At 35.8% G+C, this 23978-nt stretch overlaps 1 protein-coding gene across 1 annotated transcript in view; it reads right to left on the bottom strand.

The window, feature by feature from the left end:
* LOC143356192 (phospholipase B1, membrane-associated) overlaps positions 1-23978 on the bottom strand; it is a 75310-nt gene that overhangs the window by 12064 nt on the left and 39268 nt on the right. The window contains exons 2-6 of the mRNA XM_076791679.1: positions 22178-22287; positions 16604-16808; positions 14922-15098; positions 3953-4112; positions 2158-2317 (exon numbers count right to left, since the gene is read on the bottom strand). Coding sequence (XP_076647794.1) covers positions 2158-2317; positions 3953-4112; positions 14922-15098; positions 16604-16808; positions 22178-22251 — 776 coding nt within the window. The 5' untranslated portion in view covers positions 22252-22287. The remainder of the gene's footprint in view (positions 1-2157; positions 2318-3952; positions 4113-14921; positions 15099-16603; positions 16809-22177; positions 22288-23978) is intronic.

Below are 23978 nucleotides of genomic sequence, written 5' to 3'. Positions count from 1 at the left end.
GACAATCAGAAATTTTATGTTCAAATACTTTTTGGATCCACTGTAGTGGTATAGTCGATGGATTTATTATATAGGGTGATTCAGATAAGTATGCCACCAAAATTTCATGTAAACTATTTGGTATATGAAAAAATGGTTGGAACGCAAGTTATGTGGTTTTAAGAATAGCGTACAATGTAATAATTATTTTTTTCCTATTTTGCTTTTTTGTCGAAATATAAAGGTCACCTTGAATTTCTTTATAGTAAAGGGCAAATTTTAATCTTGAAGAGAGAATATAATCCTGAAGAAACAGTTATAAGAGTACATGGGATTAAAAACTAATAGTTACTGAAATATTCTCTATAAATGATATTACAACTCTCGTTTCAACCATTTCTTCATGTACGAAATAGTTTACATATAATTTAGGTGGCACACTTAGAAGAATCATCCTGTATATTATTTTAAGATACAAATCTGATCTTTAAAGGTCCTATGTTCACTTTTACTTTTTTACTTCAAAACGAAGCTCATTTCATTATTAATAAATGCGATTACCGTGTATTCTTTTTGTATGAGTGGAAAAATAACATATTGACGATAGCATTACGTAATGTTTGATCAAAATGTCATGATAAATTAATTCACTATTCGTCGATAGTACAAAAACTCTAGAATCGAGATAACAATCTTGCAAATAAAGAACGTGAACGACTAAGAAATTCTATTTCTACCGGAATAAATTCAAGCAGCCTGTTATTCATTAACAGAGCATGTTTATAATGGCCCTTGCTTTCATCAATAAATTTTATTTATAAAAAAGTTAGATTTGCTTAAATTTACTGTTACAGATGTACCATTTCATATGCAACACCCTAATATGAGGATTTGCTCTTCTCTTTGTAGAATCTACAGCAGTCATTCTCAAACTGGGTGTCGCGAAATTTTGAATTGTTCATATGTAAAAAACCAAGTACGTCTCATCCTTCATATCTTTACTAACTGTAAAAAGCAAAATAGTAATAATAATAATACTAAAGGTGCCGTGAATTTTGTTAACGATTTCAGTGTGCCGCCAGACAAAAAAGAGAACTACATAAAGCATTGTATACAGCGCACAATCGAAATTTATGTAAAATCAAATATTAGGTGATTCCTTATAGAAAAATAAGACAGGAGTATAACATACTTTTTTCATTGAAATCTTAATTTAAAAAAAAATCAATTATAAAAATCCGCTTCGTACCTATGTTATTACGGCTAAAATACGGTTTCTACGTATGAGGTATCTCAACAATGTTATAGGTTTCTTTTCGATATAAAACGGTGGCTCGGGACGGCTTTTTTAGAGAGTTTATGTGTCCCACAAAGTTGTCTGGTGGACCATAAAGTAGTCGGCCGTGCAGCGACATGTATCGTCGAAACAGGATAAAATATCGCAAATAAAAGAAATAGAAATCACATAGGAACCAAATGGGGATTTACTTCTCTCTCTAGTGATTTTATTAAATTGTAAGGAATGTATTGGTACCATTGAAATCTTGTAATATTTTTATTATTTGAAATTAATACCCTCTCGTTCTGGCACTAACAATAAGCGGTGTCGTGATAGAGATTTTCTTGTAGCCAAAAAAACATTGTCGTCTTACATCGAAAGAAAACTGTATATGGCATTTAATAGCTACTAAGTGCATTGAAAACACACTTTACCACACAAAGGAAATTTTTAACGAACAAAAGCGTGATCTTTTTATTAATTGGTCTCGATTTTTTTATGGCTAAGATATTAAAATAAACACGTACGTATATGTACGCAGCGGATTTACAATGTTGATTTTCTCAAAAATTTAGCCTTGGATTGTGACAGATCCTACATTTTTTTTAATTTCTTCATAAGAAATCTCCACGTGTTCTCTTCTTGTATATATTACTCATCCGTGCTCTGTATACATAAAAAGAGTGTTTGCTTCTATGCTAAGTTTGTTGCCTTAATCAAGTCTCGACCGAATGAATAATTTAATGATAAACATCTGTGCAAAATATTTTCAAGATGTGTTTCGTTCTTCGAAATGTTTATTTTTACAAATCCTACTTAAATTGAAAATCGTTTAAATAAAAAACAAGATCGATCGTCGTTCATAATTAAATATTTAATATTTTTTCATATAATCTTACCTTCCTGAATCTATCATAGATTCCACTGCTTGTTGATAAAGCTGCGCCATTTTAGAAGCTGTAATACTTGGTTGACCTCCTCTATGCATGCAAGCACAATACAGAGGATGCAAAATACTACACATAGCACTTCGAGGAACTCTAATGGACACTGTGACGTCTGTACACAAATTGATAGTTTCACTTAAAAACATAATTTACGTTAATGCTACTTTACTTAATAGTTTTATTCGTACAATTCAACTTAGTCAACACTAAAACTACCGTACCAGTCGAAATGACTGGGTCCTAATTTTATCTTTCATAATTACAGAAATTACAAAAATGTTTTTATTAGCTTTCGAATGAACTTCTCTATTGAAGCACATATTACATTTCTGTATAAATTCTGAATACATGTAATCTTGTCATGATTACGAAGCAATATTCATCAGTCGCATTTATTGCTCGGTAGTTTTAGTATTAATAATGCTTGTTGTAAGTATTTTTTATAAGTAAACAAATTTTTATTTATAAGTAAAAGTAATAATGTATACATTTTACTTTTGTATTTAGCAGTTTTTTCATTTGTTTTCTTTCTAGTAAAAATATAAATGTCTATAATACATTCTGCAAATAATCTTGCAAGTATTCATTAGAAATTTAGTAAAAATTCACTGCTATAAAAATAAAAATTTTTTATTTAATGTTCTAATTTGAAAGATGAATAAAATTTGTCGCGAAAACTTTAGATGCTCAAACTTATCGCATAGTGAAAGAAGCCACTGTAGCTCTGAAAATGCCTACTTGTACTATTGAAATACTATTTTAAATTTTGGATTTTATTTAGCTTAAAAAGAATAGTATTTTAAATAGAATATATAATTTCAAAAATAAAATATCTTTATTTTGACAATCTAAATCACAAAATGAAATATGTTTGTTTCAAGAATCTGAATTATAAAATTAAATATGTCCATTTTAACAATGTGGAACACAAAATAAAATATTTTATTTCAATAATTACTATGAAGAAATTCTAATCACTATAACCACAAAATAAGTGTGGAAGGACATAGTATGAATGTGTGACGTTATGGAAAAATTATTGTAAATCGAGCCCCTTTTCATTGCAGAGAGATTAAAAAAATAAACTTGTTATAATTATTTACTATTTTTAAATACTATTTTAAGAGCTCATTGCATCAAATAAAATGTTTTATTTTCAAAGTTGTACGCATACTTTAAAATAAATAGGGTTATTTAATATTTACTACTTAAAATACTATTTTACGAGTTTCTTGTCCGTTTGAACAGAGGGTCTTAACAAATTTCGACCAGAAGTTCTTGTATGAAGTCACGCGTTACATTCTGACCGGACCAATACAAGAGTTGAAAATGATTTACAGCCGACAATTGCTATAATTGCCATCGCAGCACTTCTAGAGAAGTTACACTGAAGTTTAATCCGTCTCGCACGTGTCATACTAAACCAGTCTGTCATAAGCGCAAAAAGTGTCCGTCCAACTCAGTGCATTACAGCGAAACAGTTTTATACATTTCTTAGGAATCTTGCGCGTAATGCTGATAGACAATTTGTTTCAAATAAACATATATCGTTAAGATGTGTTGGTCTGATTCAAACGATTTCGCAATATGGTACAGGAGATTAACTTTTTCCCTTGACACCTGAATCAATCAGATTTTATCTATTACCATCAGTAACTTTTTAGAAACAAATCCATGCTACATAGTAACTAAACGACATGTTGACATTTAATTCGTAAGAGTATTTCCACGTGTTATAATTAATTACCTATAACTGGCACAAGGTTGACTAGAGTACGAGGCAAAGCAATTTTCAAAAAATCCAATGCCCTTCGTAAGTGCAGAGCGTAACGGACAGGTGAAAACTGCGTAGGACTATAGCACTGCGCTGAGCATATGTCATTTGCACCGAAAAAGATAGTGACAAGCTGCAAAATAGAAAAATATTTTATTCGGCTGTGATAACTTTGGCGAATATAAAATGAGAATATAAACCAAAGTAATGTTATTTCAAAAGATCAATTTTTATTATTTTAGGCAAAATTTGAAATATTTTTCTCCAGAAGATTTTATTAATTGGTTGCGATGTATTATAAACCAATCATCCAACTTACTTTTTATTGGACAGATATTTACAATAGATAATCCATTGTTGTCTGAACTAAAAGTACATCAGTGTTCGTACAACTTAATTTCTATGAGAAAAAAGTTACCAAACTTTTACTAAATACTAACCCTTTGCACTCGGAGCCATCGATTCTAGACTTGTAATGTCCTCTTAGAGAGGACATCCGAGTGCAAAGAGCTAAAATATGCCCTTTGAATGTTGTGGATATCTTGGATACGAATCCCACTTTAACAAACAAAGCTTTACTTATATGCTCTAAAAATTCATAAATAAAGTCGCATTGCATATTAATATGTATATTAATTTCAAAAAATTCTCAGAATAAAAATAATAATTCTCTATTCTATTGCATTATTTTTTGAAAATAGGTAGTTTCTTTTTTAGTGCCTCATAACAAGTCCAATTTCAAGAACCGGAATGTTTTACTTAATTTTTAATAAAAGACGATTATTTTGTAATAGATCCTCACAATTTCAATCGTAAACCAGCAATTCACTCCCAGTAACGTAATCTATTATTTTCGTTTGCGATTACCGTATAAAAAATTATTTTAAGCCTTCTTTTGGTACAACAACATTATTGAAAATCTTATTAATGGGCTTCTACTAAGTATAGTGTTAATACAGAAATGCATCAATAAATTTGCAAGATGGATGACGTGGAAGTTATGATAGATGGGATTATACAGGGTGTTCGGCTACAGGTGGGAGAAAATTTAAGGGGTGGTTCTCTTAGACAATATAAGACGAAAATGAAGAATTAAAAAATTGTGATTTCGGCTTCATTTTTTAGTTATTATCAATTAAAAATCCGCCTAAAATGCGGCAACCCGGCCAACAGAGGTGTACGTTGCTTATATCATAAAGGCGCGCGACAGTCACGTATCAAAGAGGGTTCTCGCTCGCACTCAATGCTTAGGCTTTGACGTCCCACACTTGAGGCAATAATTCGGCTAGAACCGAAAATACGTGTGGAATGTCCCAATCGGACGGTTTACACCTCGAATTCTTGCCAGGTGACTTCTTGCGAGGCACGCGGAGTGATTGTCACACGCTTCAATGACGTACGCAACGCACGCCTCTGTTGGCCGGGTTGCTGCATTTTAGGCGGAATTTAATTGATAATAATTAAAAAATATAGCCGAAACGCAATTTTTTTATTCTTCATTTTCGTCTTATATTGTCTTGAATAACCACCCCTTAAATTTTCTCCAACCTGGAGTCGAACACCCTGTAGATATCTTTAGTAAGTAATGGAAAAGGTCAAATTCATATAAAACTAACTTAAAAGAAACTGCGACTTATCGTTCAGGTGACTTGATTGACTATATCTATAGTAATACATTAAATGCAACATTTTTCATCATCACTGTGGTGAGGGTCACATTTAATGGATACGACGTGCTTGGCTGCTCGTATAAATTTTCATGCTATACAGAGTAGGCTGGAAATCGTAGTACAACTGGTCAGGTGTGATTCTATACGTAGAAATAAATCGAAAAAAAGGAATAATATTTTCTTGAGAAAATCGAGTTTAAAAATCCGTCAGGTTCGTGTGCTTTAGTCTGCAGGAAGTAGAATTGGTTGGTCATGATCAGACGCATCAGTAGATTCTTATTTAATAGCGCGAGTACCTATTCGCTGCATATTCGAACTCGATTTTCTCGAAAACGAAGCTTCGGATGAAAAAATGTTATATCGAAATTTTTTCTTATTTTTCTGTTATGTGGAATCACCCCTTGTCTGGTTGTACTACGTTTTCTGGTCCACCCTGTATTGCAACAAATGTTGCAACGTATTAAGATGACAATTCACTCTTCTTAGATGAAAATACTGAAAATGCCTGTTGATATTAAATAATGATTTCAGAAGAATACAAAACTGAATATTTTTTTATTTGAAATTGAGAATATTTCAATGAAATACAGAATGTATGAGTATCAAAATGTGTGAGCATAAATTCAATGGTGAATTTGACACGCTAAATGTGCCACTTAAATTGGATGTTGTTAGTTTGTTAGCTGAATCGCCCTGTAAATTACATTCGTTGTATTTTCCACAAATAATTTGTGCTTTGATGCTACATGTATAACACATCATTGTCTTCCGATGATGTAAATGTTTCATATTGTGTGTAAGTGATTGCGTTTATACTGTGGTTTGCACGAATAAGTATATCTTTTACAAAATCTGCAGATAATTGTAAAATCATCACGAAACCATTTATGAAACAACGAAACCACTCAAATCACCACCACGAAACAAAATATATGTACTTATTAACTGAGAAACCGTGACATTCAAATGACAAAAAAAAAATGACAAAGTATGTTTTTAAAAGTATCATATTAAACAATAATTACTTTTTTCAGAATTTTACTTGTCACCCATGAGTTTATGTTAACATATATGTTTATAACTTGGAAGCAAGATTTTATCATATGTCGTATAATATTGTCGTTTGTCTTATTTTAATAATATATTGGTCGAATTCGCCATTTAAATTATTTCCATATATGAAGGAGCACAGGGCAACAAACGGTCAGCTCGATTTCGAAGTGACTGTAAAAGAACCTTGGATAGTTCGGTGCAACAAGCGGTCATATCATGAGATGTATGCGACTATTTGTTACCCCGAACGAGATCAAATTCTCCCAAAAATGTATTGTGATTCCTATAGATACGTTCTTCGTTTAGACGAAATTACATTGCAAATATTATCGGCTTCTTCTGGTGGTTCACATTCATCATTTTCATCATTATCTCGAGTATTGAAATAAAATTAATAAAATTAATCAACAAAAAATACCACGTAACCTGCATTTTAAAATATTAAAAAATGGTTTTTATGAAAACATAGTTGTCATTATGCTTACTGAACATTTTTCGCTTGTATAAGACCTAAAATGTACTTATCTTGTGCGACTTTATTTTCGATGGCATGAAAATCTTTAAATATCTTCAGTTTCTCTTCATTTGTAAATTTACTAAAATATTGTTATTTGAATTCAGAAGGATTATCGATTTTTCTTGCTGTTTTTCTTTATAGCACAGTAATAAAACTTTGTCCTTCTGCTTTCTTTTTTTTTTATTTCGTAACCAATTCTCTGGATTTCGTTTTCTTTTTCTTACTTTGGCACTGTTATCAACACATTCACTGTCGTTTTCCATTTTTCACTAATACAGTCCGATCGATTCTGTGTGCTGTACTCGTATGTCTATCTTTACTTGGCGCGAATGTCGAATAACGCACAAATTACAGTCGTTCTGTCTGTTTCTTGCTCCGAACGATTAGAAAATCTACATGGGCAGTCATGTCTAAGTCGAGCTGACCGTTTGTTACCCTGTGCTCTTCAATTGCAGCAATCATGTTTTTATTCTATCATGCTATGCTTTTGATAATGTAAATTCTTGTATAATTCAACTAATAATAAAGGTTAAATAAAGGGAGTTATTATAATTTAGTTAATAGCAGCATTAACTATTTATTGTGATAGTAAATATGGCATTCATGAAATATAATTGTCATTAATGTAAAAAACAAACTAAAATTTGTACTAATATTGCTGTGACTAGATATAAATGATTTCAAAATTATAATTCCAATTGTAATATTTATATGATATAATATGTGCAATGAATCCGTTTTTTGTATTCAAGAAAAAAGTGCTACAATAAATTGTAATTGGACATAGCTTAATCCAAATGCATGCACTGTTATATTTAATTGAATGTGTGCAACAAAAAAACATTACTAAATCATTTCTATTCGTTATATTAACATAATTTCTATAAATTACATAATCATTTATATTTATATTATTCAAACACATCAACTTCGTTTTACTTCTATGTATTTAAGTTTTCACGAACAATTAATATTAATAGTAAAAGAGTGTATAAAAATTGTATGTATTTATTTTATAATACAGTTTTGAAGAACAACTAAAGAACTTAAACAATTACATGAATAACAAATTAGACGAGATTCAAGGAAGGTATGATTACGGTTTGATTAATCGAATGATTGGCGATAGAGTCGCGATATAACAAAAAACCGTTGCAATTATCTAATTATCGTATAGTGTACTGTACTAGTATTACTATCTTTACTTGGTGCGAATGTCGAATAACGCACAAATTCCGGGTACACATTCCTTATAGGTGACCGTTTGTTGCCCCGAATGTTTACAGTTGCTCTGACTGTTTGTTGCTCCGAACGATGTGAAGCTGCCCATTTAAGTATAATATTTTAAGGTATACAGGGAGAATCACGAATCAGTAGAGATTACTCTGTTATTAGCAGTCCAATCGAAAATGTTTTTATCAGCTTTTGTATGGTTTCAAGAGAGCTTTAATGTGATTATAAAGAGTTATTTGTCAACTCTTTTTTTTATTTTTTCAAGGTCACCTTGAATTTTTTGCAAATAAACATGTAATTTTTTACACTTATCAGTTAGAGGATTTCAAGACGAATTCGGTAAATATCGGAATATAACTTCTTTTTCATTTGGGTTTAGAAAAAATTAAAAACTTCGTAATACAAGGAGTATCATATGCTACGCCGTTGTTCGCGTTCCAATTTTGTTGGCAAATCGAAATGTGTTCTGATCTCTTGCCTACTGTTTGTAAATATTTCGTTCTGTACATTGGAACATATCTAATTGATATCTGAACAAGTATGTCGTTAGTAGTCTTTGCGGTATTCTTGAGCGTACAGGTTCTAATGATGAGTTACAGTATCGACGAAAAGTTGCAGATGAATTTGACCTACGGGGAGTGCGAGCGTAATTCAGTGTTAGCTCAACAGTTATACGCTGAACAATTTTCCGATAAACGTTACCTTTCGCGATACATTTTTGAGCGGATATTGAAAACACTTCGGGAAACTGGTAGTTTACTTCCGCGAAAGAAAAGTTATCCAAAATCTAAAACGAACAATGCAAAAGTATTGTTTTAGCTGCAGTAGCAAATAATCCACAGATTAGTTCCCCTCAAATAGCACATGTGTGAGAAATGCACGTGCATTTACAAGCGGCACAGATGGCCCCTCGACTATTTAGCATATTTTTCCGAACAGGCCTTCCCTTTTTTCCGCCGTTTTCTAAATGACTACGGAAAAGGAGGCCATAAAATGGTAAACGAAGGCCCCGAACGGACAGAGTGGGTCCTAATACATGTGCAGGCCATCCGTGCAATTGGCACTACCCTTGGCCTGCGCCAGTCGAGGGGGCCATAAATTAAGAGGCCCATTTTAGGGTACCGTAAACGCGCTGCTCCGGGAGGCATACTTTTTAGAAGTGCACTAAAACGACTTGAGGGAGTGACTTTCTCCTCCACGGATCAAGAAGACCCTCCTCCCCCAAGTCGTCTAACGAATAGGGATGATTTTTCCCCCGTTAGCGGATACCTCCGCCCAGTCAATTTTTGTATAAATAGAGCTGACCCGCAGCAGAAAGTTAGGATTCAAGCATTCGGACTGTAGAAGTATTTTCGGTGTGTCGAGATTTTTAGTGCTCAAGTATACGCGACACGCTGACATCGACGGTTGTAATTTCGGTCCGGATATAATTAATAAAGTCTTGTTTCTTGTCTATACGGAATCCTCGACTGTTTTGTGAAGTGTCCTTTCTTTACTCTCACCGTTCCTTTAATAAAAACAACATCTGGCGACCGTGACAGGATTAGTGGTGGTAGAACAATCCCAAGAAAAAATGGACACCTCGAAGAAACAAAGGACGGTCCACCGCACGCTGTTTACGAAGAGCCTCAACAACTTTATTGCAAAATGCAACAACGCGACTGTTCCGTTCGAAGATCGACAAGTTGCGCTGCAGATGCTCGAGTCAAGGATGCAAGATCTGGAACTTGCTAACTCGAAGTATGTAGATTTTCTATCAGAGACAGCCACTGAAGAAGACATCGTAACGGATATGGAGGCTCAGGACAAATATAAAGAAAAGTTTCTGGAGGCCAAGTTGAGGTTTATAGGACAAATCACCACAAACAGTCGACAAGAAACAAATGGTCAACCATCGACCCAGACCGAGAAACCATTTAAGAGGCCGTTCCTGAAGGTCGTAAAATACAGCGGAAGTGTGAGCACATGGCTGCAATTCTGGTCACATTTCCGAAAGATTCACGAGGACCGATCTGTTTCCCAGGAAGATAAATTAGAATACTTGAAACAGATGATGGAAGAAGGCTCTAAAGCGGAAAGTGTCGTCAACGGATTCCCGACAACGGCGGAAAATTACGACAAAGCTTTCGAGAGTCTCAAAAACCGTTTTGGTCGAGACGATTTGCTCATCGAGTTTTACACCCGAGAGCTACTTTCGCTTGCGTTGCAGAATGCGACTAATAAAGGGAAACAAGTAGATGTTTCGACAATCTACGACAAAATATCAGCGCATATTCGCGCACTTGAGACGCTTGGCGTCAAAACGGACAATTGTGCAACGATGTTGTACCCACTCGTCGAATCCTCGCTACCAGAGGAAATTCTTCGAACGTGGCAACGGTCGGCGTTCAGTACCAGCAACGAACCAGTGGACGGTGGCGAAGTTCCGGATCGTCTGACACGACTTCTCCAGTTCCTCAAGGCCGAGGTCAGCAATGAGGAGAGAATAAATATGGCGATCAGCGGCTTCACATCATCAACCCTTGCCGAAAAAAGAAGCAGGGACAGCAAGGGAAAGGAGAAGACCGGACCACTGACGGAACTGCCGAGCGCCAGCGTTTTGTTTTCGGGTGAGGAAAGACGTTTAAAATGTATATTTTGCGACGGTAATCACGAAAATGCTAATTGTGACAAGGCTAAAAAATTATCATATGACGAACGAAAAGATTTGATCAAACAAAAAAGATGCTGTTTCAAATGTTTAAAACCGAATCATCAGTCGAGTAATTGCCGAGTTAGGATATCGTGTGCATTTTGTGGTAACCGTCATTCGGTACTTATGTGTCCGAGTTTATGTAACGCAACGCGAAATGCGACTCCGAGTAAAAGCGAAACGCGTGATAGAAAAGAAAACGTCGAACAGAGCCTCGCGAGTTTTGTTAATATGCCTGACGTCATTTTGCAAACATTGCGCGTCGTACTGTATTCCGATTCAGAGAGAAAGGTTGCACGCGTAGTTATCGATCAGGGTTCACACAGATCGTATGTTCGTTCCGAGGTAGCGAAATTTATGGGGTATGAACCTCTCGGAAAAAGAGCAGTGACTCACACACTGTTTGGCGGTGCGAACTCTGGATCCAAGGATCACGATATTTATTTGATTCGTATGAAGAGTTTAGATGGGAAATATTCATGCAATTTTCAAGTCATGAACGAGGATACGATTTGCACGGACATCCCAACGATTAAATCGGGTCCTTGGGTAAAAGAATTAGGAAAAGCCAACGTTTCTCTCACCGATCTGGAGACTACGAATGTTTCGGATAGGAATATAGATGTATTAATAGGCGCTGACGTGGCGGGCAAACTTTTTACCGGAAAGAAACGCGATCTACCGAACGATTTAACAGCCTTCGAGACGAGATTAGGCTGGGTAGTTATGGGAAAAAACCCTACAAACGATCAGGAAAACTGTTCCTCTACCGCGTTGACGATGTTCGCGGGTGAGATGGGTATTTCGGATCTTTGGAGATTAGATAATTTTATCGGTCGTCGCAATCGACCCTCCGTCATTTATAGCGATAACGGCACAAATTTTGTAGGAGCCAACAGCGCTTTTGAAAAGCTGAATTGGGATATTATCGCTAAGAACAGTTCAGCTAAGCGTATACAGTGGCTTTTTAATCCACCAACGGCAGCGTGGTGGGGAGGTTGGTGGGAGCGATTGATAGGAATGGTCAAAGTTATTCTACGCAAAGTGCTTAGAAAATCATGCCTCACGTACGATCAAATGTATACCGTCCTAGTTAACTGCGAGCGTACGATTAATTCGCGGCCTTTAACATACGTTTCGGATTCACCGGATGACCCAAAACCTCTCACACCTGCGATGTTTTTGAACGAAGTAAGAGAATCTGAATGTCCAGATATAGATCTTCTTAGAAAAACTGACCTGAATCGAGTTCTTAGACGTAAACAAGAGATAATAGAACATCTACGTCAACGTTTTCGTACAGAGTACCTCAGCCAGTTAATTTTCAAAAGTAACGTGAAAGAAACCCGCACAATAAAACTGGGGGATATTGTCTTGATCGGTGACGATAATCGCAAGCGGATCGACTGGCCGCTGGCCAGAATAGAAGAATTGATCGGAGGTCGCGACGGTACAGTTAGGGTAGCGATTTTAAAAACCAAAGATGGCATATTAAAGAGACCGATACAGCGAATTTACCCGTTAGAGATCGAACGGAGTGATATAAACGGGAAAGATATGCGTGAAGTTTTGTTAAACGAGCAAACCATTCGTGACGGCGACAACGAAAAAAACCGCGAGGCTCAACCTACATATAATATCGAAAACGTTGTTAGGACTCGAAGCGGGCGTATTATTCGAAAACCCGATTATTATGTTTCGTGAAGATTATCCCAAGCGGAACTCCATGTATTTTCATTTTATGTTGTTTAGTAGGTATTCCGTTTTATGTCTTAAGCGATTTATGAACGTCATTCAGCGAAAGCGTATTGAGTCCAGGACTCAAGGTGGGAGGATGTGAGAAATGCACGTGCATTTACAAGCGGCACAGATGGCCCCTCGACTATTTAGCATATTTTTCCGAACAGGCCTTCCCTTTTTTCCGCCGTTTTCTAAATGACTACGGAAAAGGAGGCCATAAAATGGTAAACGAAGGCCCCGAACGGACAGAGTGGGTCCTAATACATGTGCAGGCCATCCGTGCAATTGGCACTACCCTTGGCCTGCGCCAGTCGAGGGGGCCATAAATTAAGAGGCCCATTTTAGGGTACCGTAAACGCGCTGCTCCGGGAGGCATACTTTTTAGAAGTGCACTAAAACGACTTGAGGGAGTGACTTTCTCCTCCACGGATCAAGAAGACCCTCCTCCCCCAAGTCGTCTAACGAATAGGGATGATTTTTCCCCCGTTAGCGGATACCTCCGCCCAGTCAATTTTTGTATAAATAGAGCTGACCCGCAGCAGAAAGTTAGGATTCAAGCATTCGGACTGTAGAAGTATTTTCGGTGTGTCGAGATTTTTAGTGCTCAAGTATACGCGACACGCTGACATCGACGGTTGTAATTTCGGTCCGGATATAATTAATAAAGTCTTGTTTCTTGTCTATTCGGAATCCTCGACTGTTTTGTGAAGTGTCCTTTCTTTACTCTCACCGTTCCTTTAATAAAAACAACAACATGAGTGTAGCATATCTCAGTCAAGTGTCTTGCGTATTCTCCATCGTCACCGTTTTCATCCTTATCATGTATAATTACTAATTACATCAAGCACTTCATGGAAATGATTTTCATAATCGTGTAGTGTTTTGTTAGTGGGCATTACAACAACTCTACGGACGAATTGACGTTTACAAATCATGGTTAAGTAAACTGCAGAAATTTGCATTACTGGTCGGTAGAAAATCCTTATTGGTTACGACAAGTGGAACGTCAACGACCACGGAGTGTTAATGTATGGTGTGGTATGATCGGGAACTGAATAATTGGTCCTTATTTTATCAATGGTACTCTAAATGGTCAAAGGTATGCTGCATTTCTTGAAAATGAGCTTCAATTTCTTTTTGATGAAATGCCGATAATGTATCGTACTCAGATGTGGTATGAACATGAAGGTTGCCCGCACATTATGCTATGGTAGTCCGTCAAGTATTTGACAGAAAATTTCCTGGACGTTGAATCGGCCGTGGTAGTGTAGTTAATTGGCCAACTCGTTCACCCGATCTTATCCCACTAGATTACTTTTTATGGGGTACATTAAAACAAAAAGTTTATGCAGATGCTCCAACAACACTGGAAGATATGCGACGAAGGATTGTGGATGCATGTTCAGCCATCAGTGTAGAGGCCATAAAAAATGCTAAACAATCTTTTATTCGCCGACTACGCCAGTGCATTGCAGCTCGTGGACACCATTTTGAACATCGTTACGATTAACGACATTGGAACATTGGAACATTGGAACAACATTGGAACGCGTACAACGGCGTAGCATATAATACTCCTTGTAATACAAAGTTTTTAATTTTTTCCCGACCCAGATGAAAAATAAGTTATGTTCCGATATTTACCGAATTCGTCTTGAAATCCTCTAACAGATAGGGGTAAAAAAATTATATATGTATTTGCAAAAAATTCAAGGTGACCTTGAAAAAACCTAAAAAAAAGAGTTGACAAATAATTTTCTATAATCACGTTAAAGCTCTCTTGAAACCATGCAAATGTTGATAGAAACATTTTCGATCGGATTGCTAATAACAGAGTAATCTGTACTGATCACGATTCGTGATTCGCCCTGTATAGCAACATTACATATTAAAGTATTGTTTAATTGCAAAGTAGATTAATAACGATTCATTAAAAATTCCCAATTTGTGAAATATTCTATCTGTCGAAGAAATTAACACTTTCTAAATTAATTTTTATTGCGATAGATAATTAAATGTATTTTTAATTTACAGTACCTTCCACTGTCGTTTAAAATCAATTTTTGGGTCGCTTTTGATCCTTTGAACAAGGATTCGAGCTTGCTGCAATGCATCTTCCGTAGCCGCAACAGGAAAAGCAATATTCAATTTGGCCTTCGCCGAAATAAATTCACCTGTACCCGTCGAGTATCCAGACAAGTTGGGATTGAACATCTATAATAATAATTTCAACAAATTAAAAAATGAATATCCAAGCAAGTTTCATTAGATAAGTTCTTAGAAAACAAGGCTAACAATAAGAATTGTAATGGAGAAAGGGGAAGTAAAAGTTATTTTAAACCACTGCTTATTACTCGTATGATTTTAGTACCTATGGATCAGGATACATAACCTTATATTAAATAAAAAAAGAACAAACGATCAGCTCGATTTCGACGTGATTGGAACAGAACAAATTCTTTCGATAGTTCGGTGCAATAAACGATCATATCATGAGACGTTCGTGACTGTTTGTTGCCCCGAAGATTAAAAACTCTAAGTGGACAGTCATGACTAAATCGAGCCGGCCGTTTATTGCCCCGAATGTTTACAGTCGCTCTGACTGTTTGTTGCTCCGAACGATTCCGAAAATGTAAATGGGCAGTCAGGTCGAAATCGAGTTGACCGTTTGTTGCCCTGAGTTCTTCAATTATTCCAGTAGTCAACCATCTGAAGCGTTACTATTATAACTGCAGCATGTTCTAAATGTTTCATAATGTGGAGACATGAAGCTATACAAGTGAGGAATAGGCTGATCATTTTGTTCATTCAAATGCATAATAATCTATTAGTACTTTGAAGCAATTTATTTTCAGAAAGGTTGACTACAGATTGATCTCGAGAAAAGGCAGTGGTTCGGAATCGGCTTCTACCTTTTCTCAGGTCAGGGTATCTATTCGGCTTGCCTTTGTTATTGAGTGAGCCGAGAGTTTATGAGTCCCATCACGTTGTCCGGCAGACTATAAAGTTGTCGGCCGAGCAACGATATCTTTTATTGGAAAAGGATAGAATATAATAAATCCCCCGTTGTGGCACTAAGCGGTGTCGAGCGGATAACTTCAAAAGAAGAAGAGGGGATAGAAATTCCCTATTCTCAAAACAAACATTCGTGCCATTTCTCAAGACACAACTGTATTAGGTAGGGTCTGAAGCGAGGCACATTTATCCTACGTGTTACCCTATGAATATAACAAGATGAATGCAACTATTTACACATGTTACAGATATAAACGACTGTGTACTTGTTAACCCTTTCGGCACATGTTGTACACGAGCCCAATCTTGCATATTCTAAACGACTTCGATCCATCCTTGTGTGGATTCAGGAAACAAGTAGCCAGATAAAATATATTATAGGTACACTTGCAAAAAAATTTGTTCTTTTACGATGAAGAATAGTTCATCTTTGATTATTATTGCTTTCTTTGAAGTCCAGTTATTTTTATTGTATTCTCCAGTACTTATCAGTATTACCCTAAGTACTCTTTAATATCGTGACTAACCGTATGGCGATAGATATATCTTTATTTAAAAACACTGCCGAATTTATAATATTTGTCTTGCCCCCTCCTCCACAATAAGAAATGATTTGTGATGTAAAGATCAGCCTATAGATACAGTAAGCAACAAAGAGATGTAAGGATATTTCATGCAAATTACCGGTCTAATGTACGTAATACCTTTAATAAATTAGGGACGGTTAAGAACCGCCTCCAATCTCCTTGCCCACCTACACACCAGCTAACTCCGCGAGCTTCTATGAATGTTCCAATTGCGAACTCTTCTAAAGCACCACTTCCGGCAACCAATGAGTCACCTAAACCACCTACAATATCTATGTCGCCTGGTCTTAAACGATGCACGCTCTCAGGTGCAGAAGGAGACCTGAAAACAGAATTAAATAACGTCAACTGTATCAATTACTTTCACAAAAATTTTAATTACATGGGTTTTTTACTATGGCATTTAAAACTTTAGTTGATATTCCTTTTGCTTGTATATGGAACATTGATATAAAAACTAATCTTTATACATTGTTCATATTGTATATGTATGGAAACGTTATAATAAAATATTAGACTTAAGACACAGACTTAAGATCAGTACTGACATTGCATCTTATGAGCTTTTCTGTCTAGGCCTCGAGGGGCTCTGAGAGCCCGCGTACCATTTCGGTGTCGTGCCCATGTTACCAATAGTTCGCGGATTTAGGAGTATTAGCAAGAACTGAATATTCTATATACTTCATTTTTACTACGGGTGCACAATATTATTTGGAGGCTACACATGCATCTAGCGCGTATTTTTTAATGGTGGAAATAGTATTTATGAAGAATATATTATAAAAACAGGAAATATAGCAATGTTGGGTTCCGGGTTTGGAAATCGCGTACAACAGTTTATAATAAAATCGAGAAGAGTTTTATTTAAGTGTATACTCGGTGGCGAGTTTAAGGTACAACGATGTAACCTTCTGCACTGAAATATGCAAGAAGAAGCTCTGACTCTGTTTCGACGGGCTGCTATATATATGTAGCTTTTGAGAGGAAAATGTGGAAGGGAGTAGAAAAGGCTTGTTGTGGAAAGGATGACGTGAAGAGACAAAATCTAAGGGTCTGTTTGGTTCTGATGATTCAAAGGTTTTGGCTGACGTGTCTATGGCATGATTATCATGATGCGTTGGTGTTTAACTAGAGCCTAGGGTTATCGGGTATAGAACAGCAATATCAATTTTGGTTTATTACTTACGTCGTTAAAGAAAATGATGTGTTTGCGATTATTGAATGCAAATTATGTCTTTGCAATTATTTGCTATTCTTGTACTTTCATCCTTTTAAAATATGTACCGTTTGCGTGACTCCCCCGGGTGTCTGGCGCTCGAATTTGCGAGGATATTGGCAATTCTTCGCGAGAGAACGAGCCTGTGAGAAACAATTTCTCGGTGGCGCCTGCTGTTTCGACCGTACGTTGGCGCCGCGGAAAAATCAGCGACATCACAGTATATATACATACATATAATAAGATATACAGTGACTCCAACTAATATTCGTACGCTCTTAAAAATCGTATAACTTTGTCAATATTGGGCTATTCTACTTGCATTTTTTTTGAGAAGTTAGAACAATTGGATCACAACATAACGCGAGAAAAATAATTATGATGATTTATATCTTTTTTTTATTTTTACCATTTATATATATATATGTTAGAAACTACGAGTTTCTGGTCCCAAGGTTCTGGGGTAAGTGCCGTGGGGTTCATCACAGTCCTCTTACCAAAAGGCATAGCCTTCCCCACTCCGTGGTCAGATCCTTCAGGACAAAGAGTCCCTGTCTTTGGCAATACGACGTTGGGTCGCTTGCCTTTTCTAAACATTCTCACCTTCAATAAACAGTCAATGCTTAGACAATCGATAGCTGTGAGACCCAAATCGGTCATCAGCTATCGCGTCGCCTGCTGCCAGGACTGTTTAGCCTCACGGGCCACAGACATTATAAAGTCCTGCCATAAATCTGTCAAGGAATAAACATCCCTTCGGCCATTCCCACCAAAACCTCTCGTTAAAAATGCGTTGACGCTAACATATATACAGGGTGAGTCACCAAACGTTAGCACCTCAAATGTCTTTGTTGTTTCTAAAGATACGTAAAATATGGTAAGGACAAAGTTGAATGGTACAATGGGGCTGACACGATGCAAAAAAAATTTTTGTTTTTATGTCATTTTTTTGGAGATATCAAGGTCACCTTGACTTTTTTAAATCGAACCACCCTTTTTTAAACACCTACAATGATAGTCCCTTTCATTAGGATTTCAGTGACTATAATTAGTCCAAGGTCATTCAAGGTCAAGGACAGAAAAAACGTATAAAACTAAAATATGGAAGCAGAATACGTTTATCACGGTTGGTATATGTATATATATATATACAGTTAGGCAGGTGTGTTGGTGGCCCACATAACTCTGAACAGCTCGATATCTCGAAAACTATGCCATCGATTTTAAAGTTCTTAGTCTTAAATTGCATGGAACTGAAGGGCCTTTCTGACTACATAAACGTAAAGTGGCCTCCCTTCCCCTTTAACGGGGGAGGGGAGGTACCTTTGTAATTTTAAATGGAACCCCCTATAAAATGTTACATATTTAGATTCTACCGGAAAAAACAAGTCAGTTTTGTCTGAAACATTTTTTTGTCAGATACTTCCATGATGAGATATAACAGTTTGAAGTTTCGAGTTGTAGGTACTTGAAGCGCTCGGAAATAGCGTTATGGAATTATACGCGCTTGAATCCTTTGCTTATTCATGAAGAAACACAAACAATAATATTTACAATTCTTGAGTTTGACTCACTTATCTATGAAAACGTTTTCAGTTTAGAGCTGTTATTCAAGCAGTAACATTGTGATTATGGCTACTTTTGACACAGAAGTGAATATGTTATTAACGTTAGGTGAATGCCAAAAAAATTATCGGCGTGCAGCAGTGATGTTTTTTGAACGTTATGGGATCAAAAAATGTCATGCAACATTTCATAATTTAGAAAAGCGGCTTGGTAAAGCTGTCACTAATGAAAATAATAGTGCCAGTATTCTTGCTGCAATTACATTAAATCCTCATATTAGTCAACGTACACTTGCACAAACATCACATATTAGTCGTTCATCAATTCAACGAATTTTGAAACGGCAAAAGTATCATCCATATCACATGGTTTTATCACAAGAGCTTTCGATAGCAGATTACGATCACCGCGTAAGATTTTGTGAGTGGCTACAGGGTGTTGTGGAAAACGACGTTTTATGCAAAATACTTTTTTCCGATGAGGCCACTTTTATGAATTCAGGGCATGTAAATAGACATAATCTGCATTATTGGGCCGTGGAAAACCCAAATTGGATGCGATGTGTTCCCTTTCAACATCGATGGTCTTTAAATGTTTGATGTGGCCTAATGGAGATTTTGTGATTGGACCTTATTTTTTTCAAGAAACTGTAACATCTGCAAGTTATTGTGATTTCTTAAAAAATCATTTGCCTGCGCTTTTGGAAGATGTGCCACTGCACGTTAGAAGAGAAATGTGGTTCCAACAAGACGGCGCTCCTCCACATTTTGCAATCATCACCAGGCAATTTTTGAACGAAAAATTTGGGAACAAATGGATAAGTCGTGGGGGACCTCGTCAATGGCCTCCTCGATCCTCCGATCTAACACCATTAGATTTTTTCTTATGGGGATATGTAAAGGACAAAGTTATGTTTGAACCACCGACGACAAAAGAGGATATGAAACAAAGAATACGTGACGCTTGCGCTTCAGTGACTCCCGAAATGTTAAAAAATGATAGAACAACTTTGATGTTTCGAGTAAATAAATGTTTACAAGCCCGTGGTGGACATTTTGAACATTTAATTTAAAGTACATTTTATTTCTTCACGAATAAGCAAAGAACTCAAGCGCGTATAATTCCATAACGCTATTTCCGAGCGCTTCAAGTACCTACAACTCGAAACTTCAAACTGTTATATCTCATCATGGTAGTATCTGACAAAAAAATGTTTCAGACAAAATTGACTTGTTTTTTCCGGTAGAATTTAAATATGTAACATTTTATAGGGGGTTCCATTTAAAATTACAAAGGTACCTCCCCTCCCCCGTTAAAGGGGAAGGGAGGCCACTTCACGTTTATGTAGTCAGAAAGGCCCTTCAGTTCCATGCAATTTAAGACTAAGAACTTTAAAATCGATGGCATAGTTTTCGAGGTATTGAGCTGTTCAGAGTTATGTGGGCCACCCTGTATATATATATATATATATATATATATATATATATAGAGAGAGAGAGAGAGAGAGAGAGAGAGAGAGAGAGAGAGAGACACAGAGAGAGAGAGAGAGAGAGATATCTTGGGGTAACATGCACGGAAACTAGGGTATTATTAGATTATACGTATGAAGAGCTCAGGGCAACAAACGGTCAGCTCGATTTCGATGTGACTGCCTACTTACATTCATAACTGACCACTTAGATTTTTTCATCTTCGGGGCAACAGTCACGCACGTCTCATGATATGATCGTTTATTGCACCGAACTATCGAAAGAATCTGTTCTTTTACAGTCACGTTGAAATCGTGCTGACCGTTTGTTGCCATGAGCTCTTCATATATTAGGCAGGACATAAATTCGGCTGGGTAGGTTCACAGAAGAAGAATTATAATGTCTTAGAAAATTTATCAGAAAGAATGTGTTCATTTTTCAATATTTTGAGTATTCCGCTGGATGAGCGTCGAAAAAGTAGTAAGAGGGTGGGCGGGTCTCCTTCGCAGTAACCTCCACATGATGAGACCTGGGTAATCGGTGTGTTGTTCAATGTACAATGTTTTATGGATTAAAAATAACACCGATCGCTTTATAAGATATTATATTAAATGTACAACCACATCGAGCTAATGGCTGTCGAATTTACTGTTTCACTCTATGAAAAATATTTCCTTCCAAAAACTTAATTTAAAGTAAAATCTAGCTTCCTCGGACATACACCTGTCGTGTTTCAGCCTCATGTACATATGTAGTTCAGTAGCTGAACGTTGAAGCTCGGTAGAATTCGCTACCGTACCAGAAGATTCTCTACACAGTCGGTAATTCAGAACCGTAGACAGAAAAGTGCATTGCATGCAATGTCTGTAATGATCTTACGTTTGTGTTTTAAAAGTGCAATGTTGTTGCATTATATTAACACAGACGAGGTATAGAAGTAGACCAATTATCTAATGTATTTTTTTATTTCACGCCCGAGGGGCTATAGAGGGTCCAGATAGAACAGCCAACTGGAAAATAAGATCACCATTACCAATTTTGTATCGCGTTCGACGTTACCAATAACTCGAGAATCTAGGCATATGAATGAGAATCGAGTATCTTGTATACTTTGAATGTTTAATGTGATTTAGAAATGATAAACACATAAGGCATGTACAATTATGACTTCATGTCATAGAGGCATTTACCGGTATAACACGCCGATTTTAATGAAATTGATATAGGATATAGTTTTTCAAAAAATATTTGGCACGTATTTTTTTTATCTTTAATGATCCATATCTAGGGGGTGAAAATAGCCCTCAAAGTTGGCGGTGAAAACTCTAATTATTTAAATAAATTTTCTTATTCAAAGCATAACGGTGAAATTGTTGCCTATCATTTGTTAATCAATTTTGTATTGTAGTAGACATTAAAGAAAGCTTATTGTAAACATACCTTCCGTAGGTAACATTACAGGGAAAGGGAATATGCTCTGGAATTTGAGGTTGACTCCTTATTCCATTGTACATATGTGGATAAACAATCCCCTTTTTGTCCGTGTCCTCCTAAAAAAATAATAAATTTGTTTATTATTTGAGCACATAATTTAAAAATGAAGAAAATCTTTCTTCACACAAAATAAACTTTCGAGCGCAAATTACTTGAACAACTGTATGAGAAACAAATGCAATGGAAAAATCTTCAATTCGTTTCGTAAATTGAAGTTTTGACTCGAAGATGTTAACACTTAAAAATAGGAGATTAAACAGCCATAAATTGTGAGGTGAATCATGTTTTAACATGGATGTGTTAACAAAGAAACAATTATTGTGATCAATTCGCATGTGTTTCAATCTGTTTTATGAGCAATATTCTTTTTAATTATAAATTTGATTAATAAAGTAATACCTAATCATATTCAGAAACAGCTTTTCTTTACTCCTGGAAAACGTACATATTGTTTCGAGTTGTGATGTTTTTATTACAAGCGTGCGATATGTAGTGTACACCTACTAACTTAATTTTTATTTTATCTGATACAATTATTACATTCACTAATTACCAATTAGTAATTCAGTAATTATTGCATTCATTGTTCAGTATTCAATTGATACGAAATTAAAATAATGAACTGTATTTATTAACTGCAAATATAAACTTAAATTAAAAATTTTAGAAATATTACATTTACGAAATATTAATTGATTTAGTAATACCTTTTTTGTAATACACTTATTTCGCACTTTGGCAAGTTCAAATGCGATACTTTGGAGATTCGGCAAAAGCATTAATTAAAAATGGATTACGGCAAAGAGGAGCGATGAAAGTAAGAGTAGATGAAAGAGTAACAATCAATATTTATAACTATTAAATTTATTAGTTCATGTTAAGATTAACATTACTAAATGGGAATACTTCAGCCATTGAATGGTTTCTCTACGAGAAACGTCTGTAGAATCCAATACTGTATTGTAAATTCCTGCTAGATGATGAATTTTTCATATAGTAAATACAACAATAGTGCGTATGGAGTACCCGCGTCAGCACTTCCTCAAACTTTAACAAGCATCTAAAACTATTAAAAAGTATAACAAAACATAATTGTTTAAATAGATATATGTGGAGGAACGTCCCCTCTACCTTTTGACTCGAAGCTAAACTTTCTCACATGTTTAGTTTTCACCTAACATCTAATTTTGTATCGAAATCATGTATTTTTATAAAAACCGATATTTTTCGAAAAGTGTGCGTAATAGAAAAATTCTGTTTCCGGATTTGATTTTAGAATGAGAAACTCTATAAGTCAAAGTACATATTACACCGTTTTCATTGTTTATGTTTTTGCGGAAAATGGGATCATACAAAAGCAGAAACTCTGTGTAAACAAAGTGTCGTGAAGTTTTGTTAAAGGATAAATTCTTCATCTAAAGTTATATCATGCTGTGGCAGTTTAAAGTATTCCTCGAAAATCATGAAACTTTCAAAGCGTGCATGCTTCCGGTATGGGGATTCCGCGTCCGGTACACCGCTGTTTCGTCACAATTTCAACCTCCACCGATCACTGAAGAATTTGAATTTGGCAAACCAAGCACGTAACTGCTTTTGCTTTCTTTCATTTGTATTCTATCATGTCTTGACTTAAATACCGTTTGGTATAAATAAATGAATAATTTACTTCCGCGAATATGTCACATTCCGATATACATTAGAATTGTTGTTAAAGTCCAACTGTTATTGAGTTGCAAATTTTTATGAT

Source organism: Halictus rubicundus, chromosome 8, assembly GCF_050948215.1.
Source record: "Halictus rubicundus isolate RS-2024b chromosome 8, iyHalRubi1_principal, whole genome shotgun sequence".
NCBI lineage: Eukaryota > Metazoa > Arthropoda > Insecta > Hymenoptera > Halictidae > Halictus > Halictus rubicundus.
Note: the sequence above shows the minus strand (reverse complement) of the source record. Positions and strands in the feature narration are given on the sequence as shown.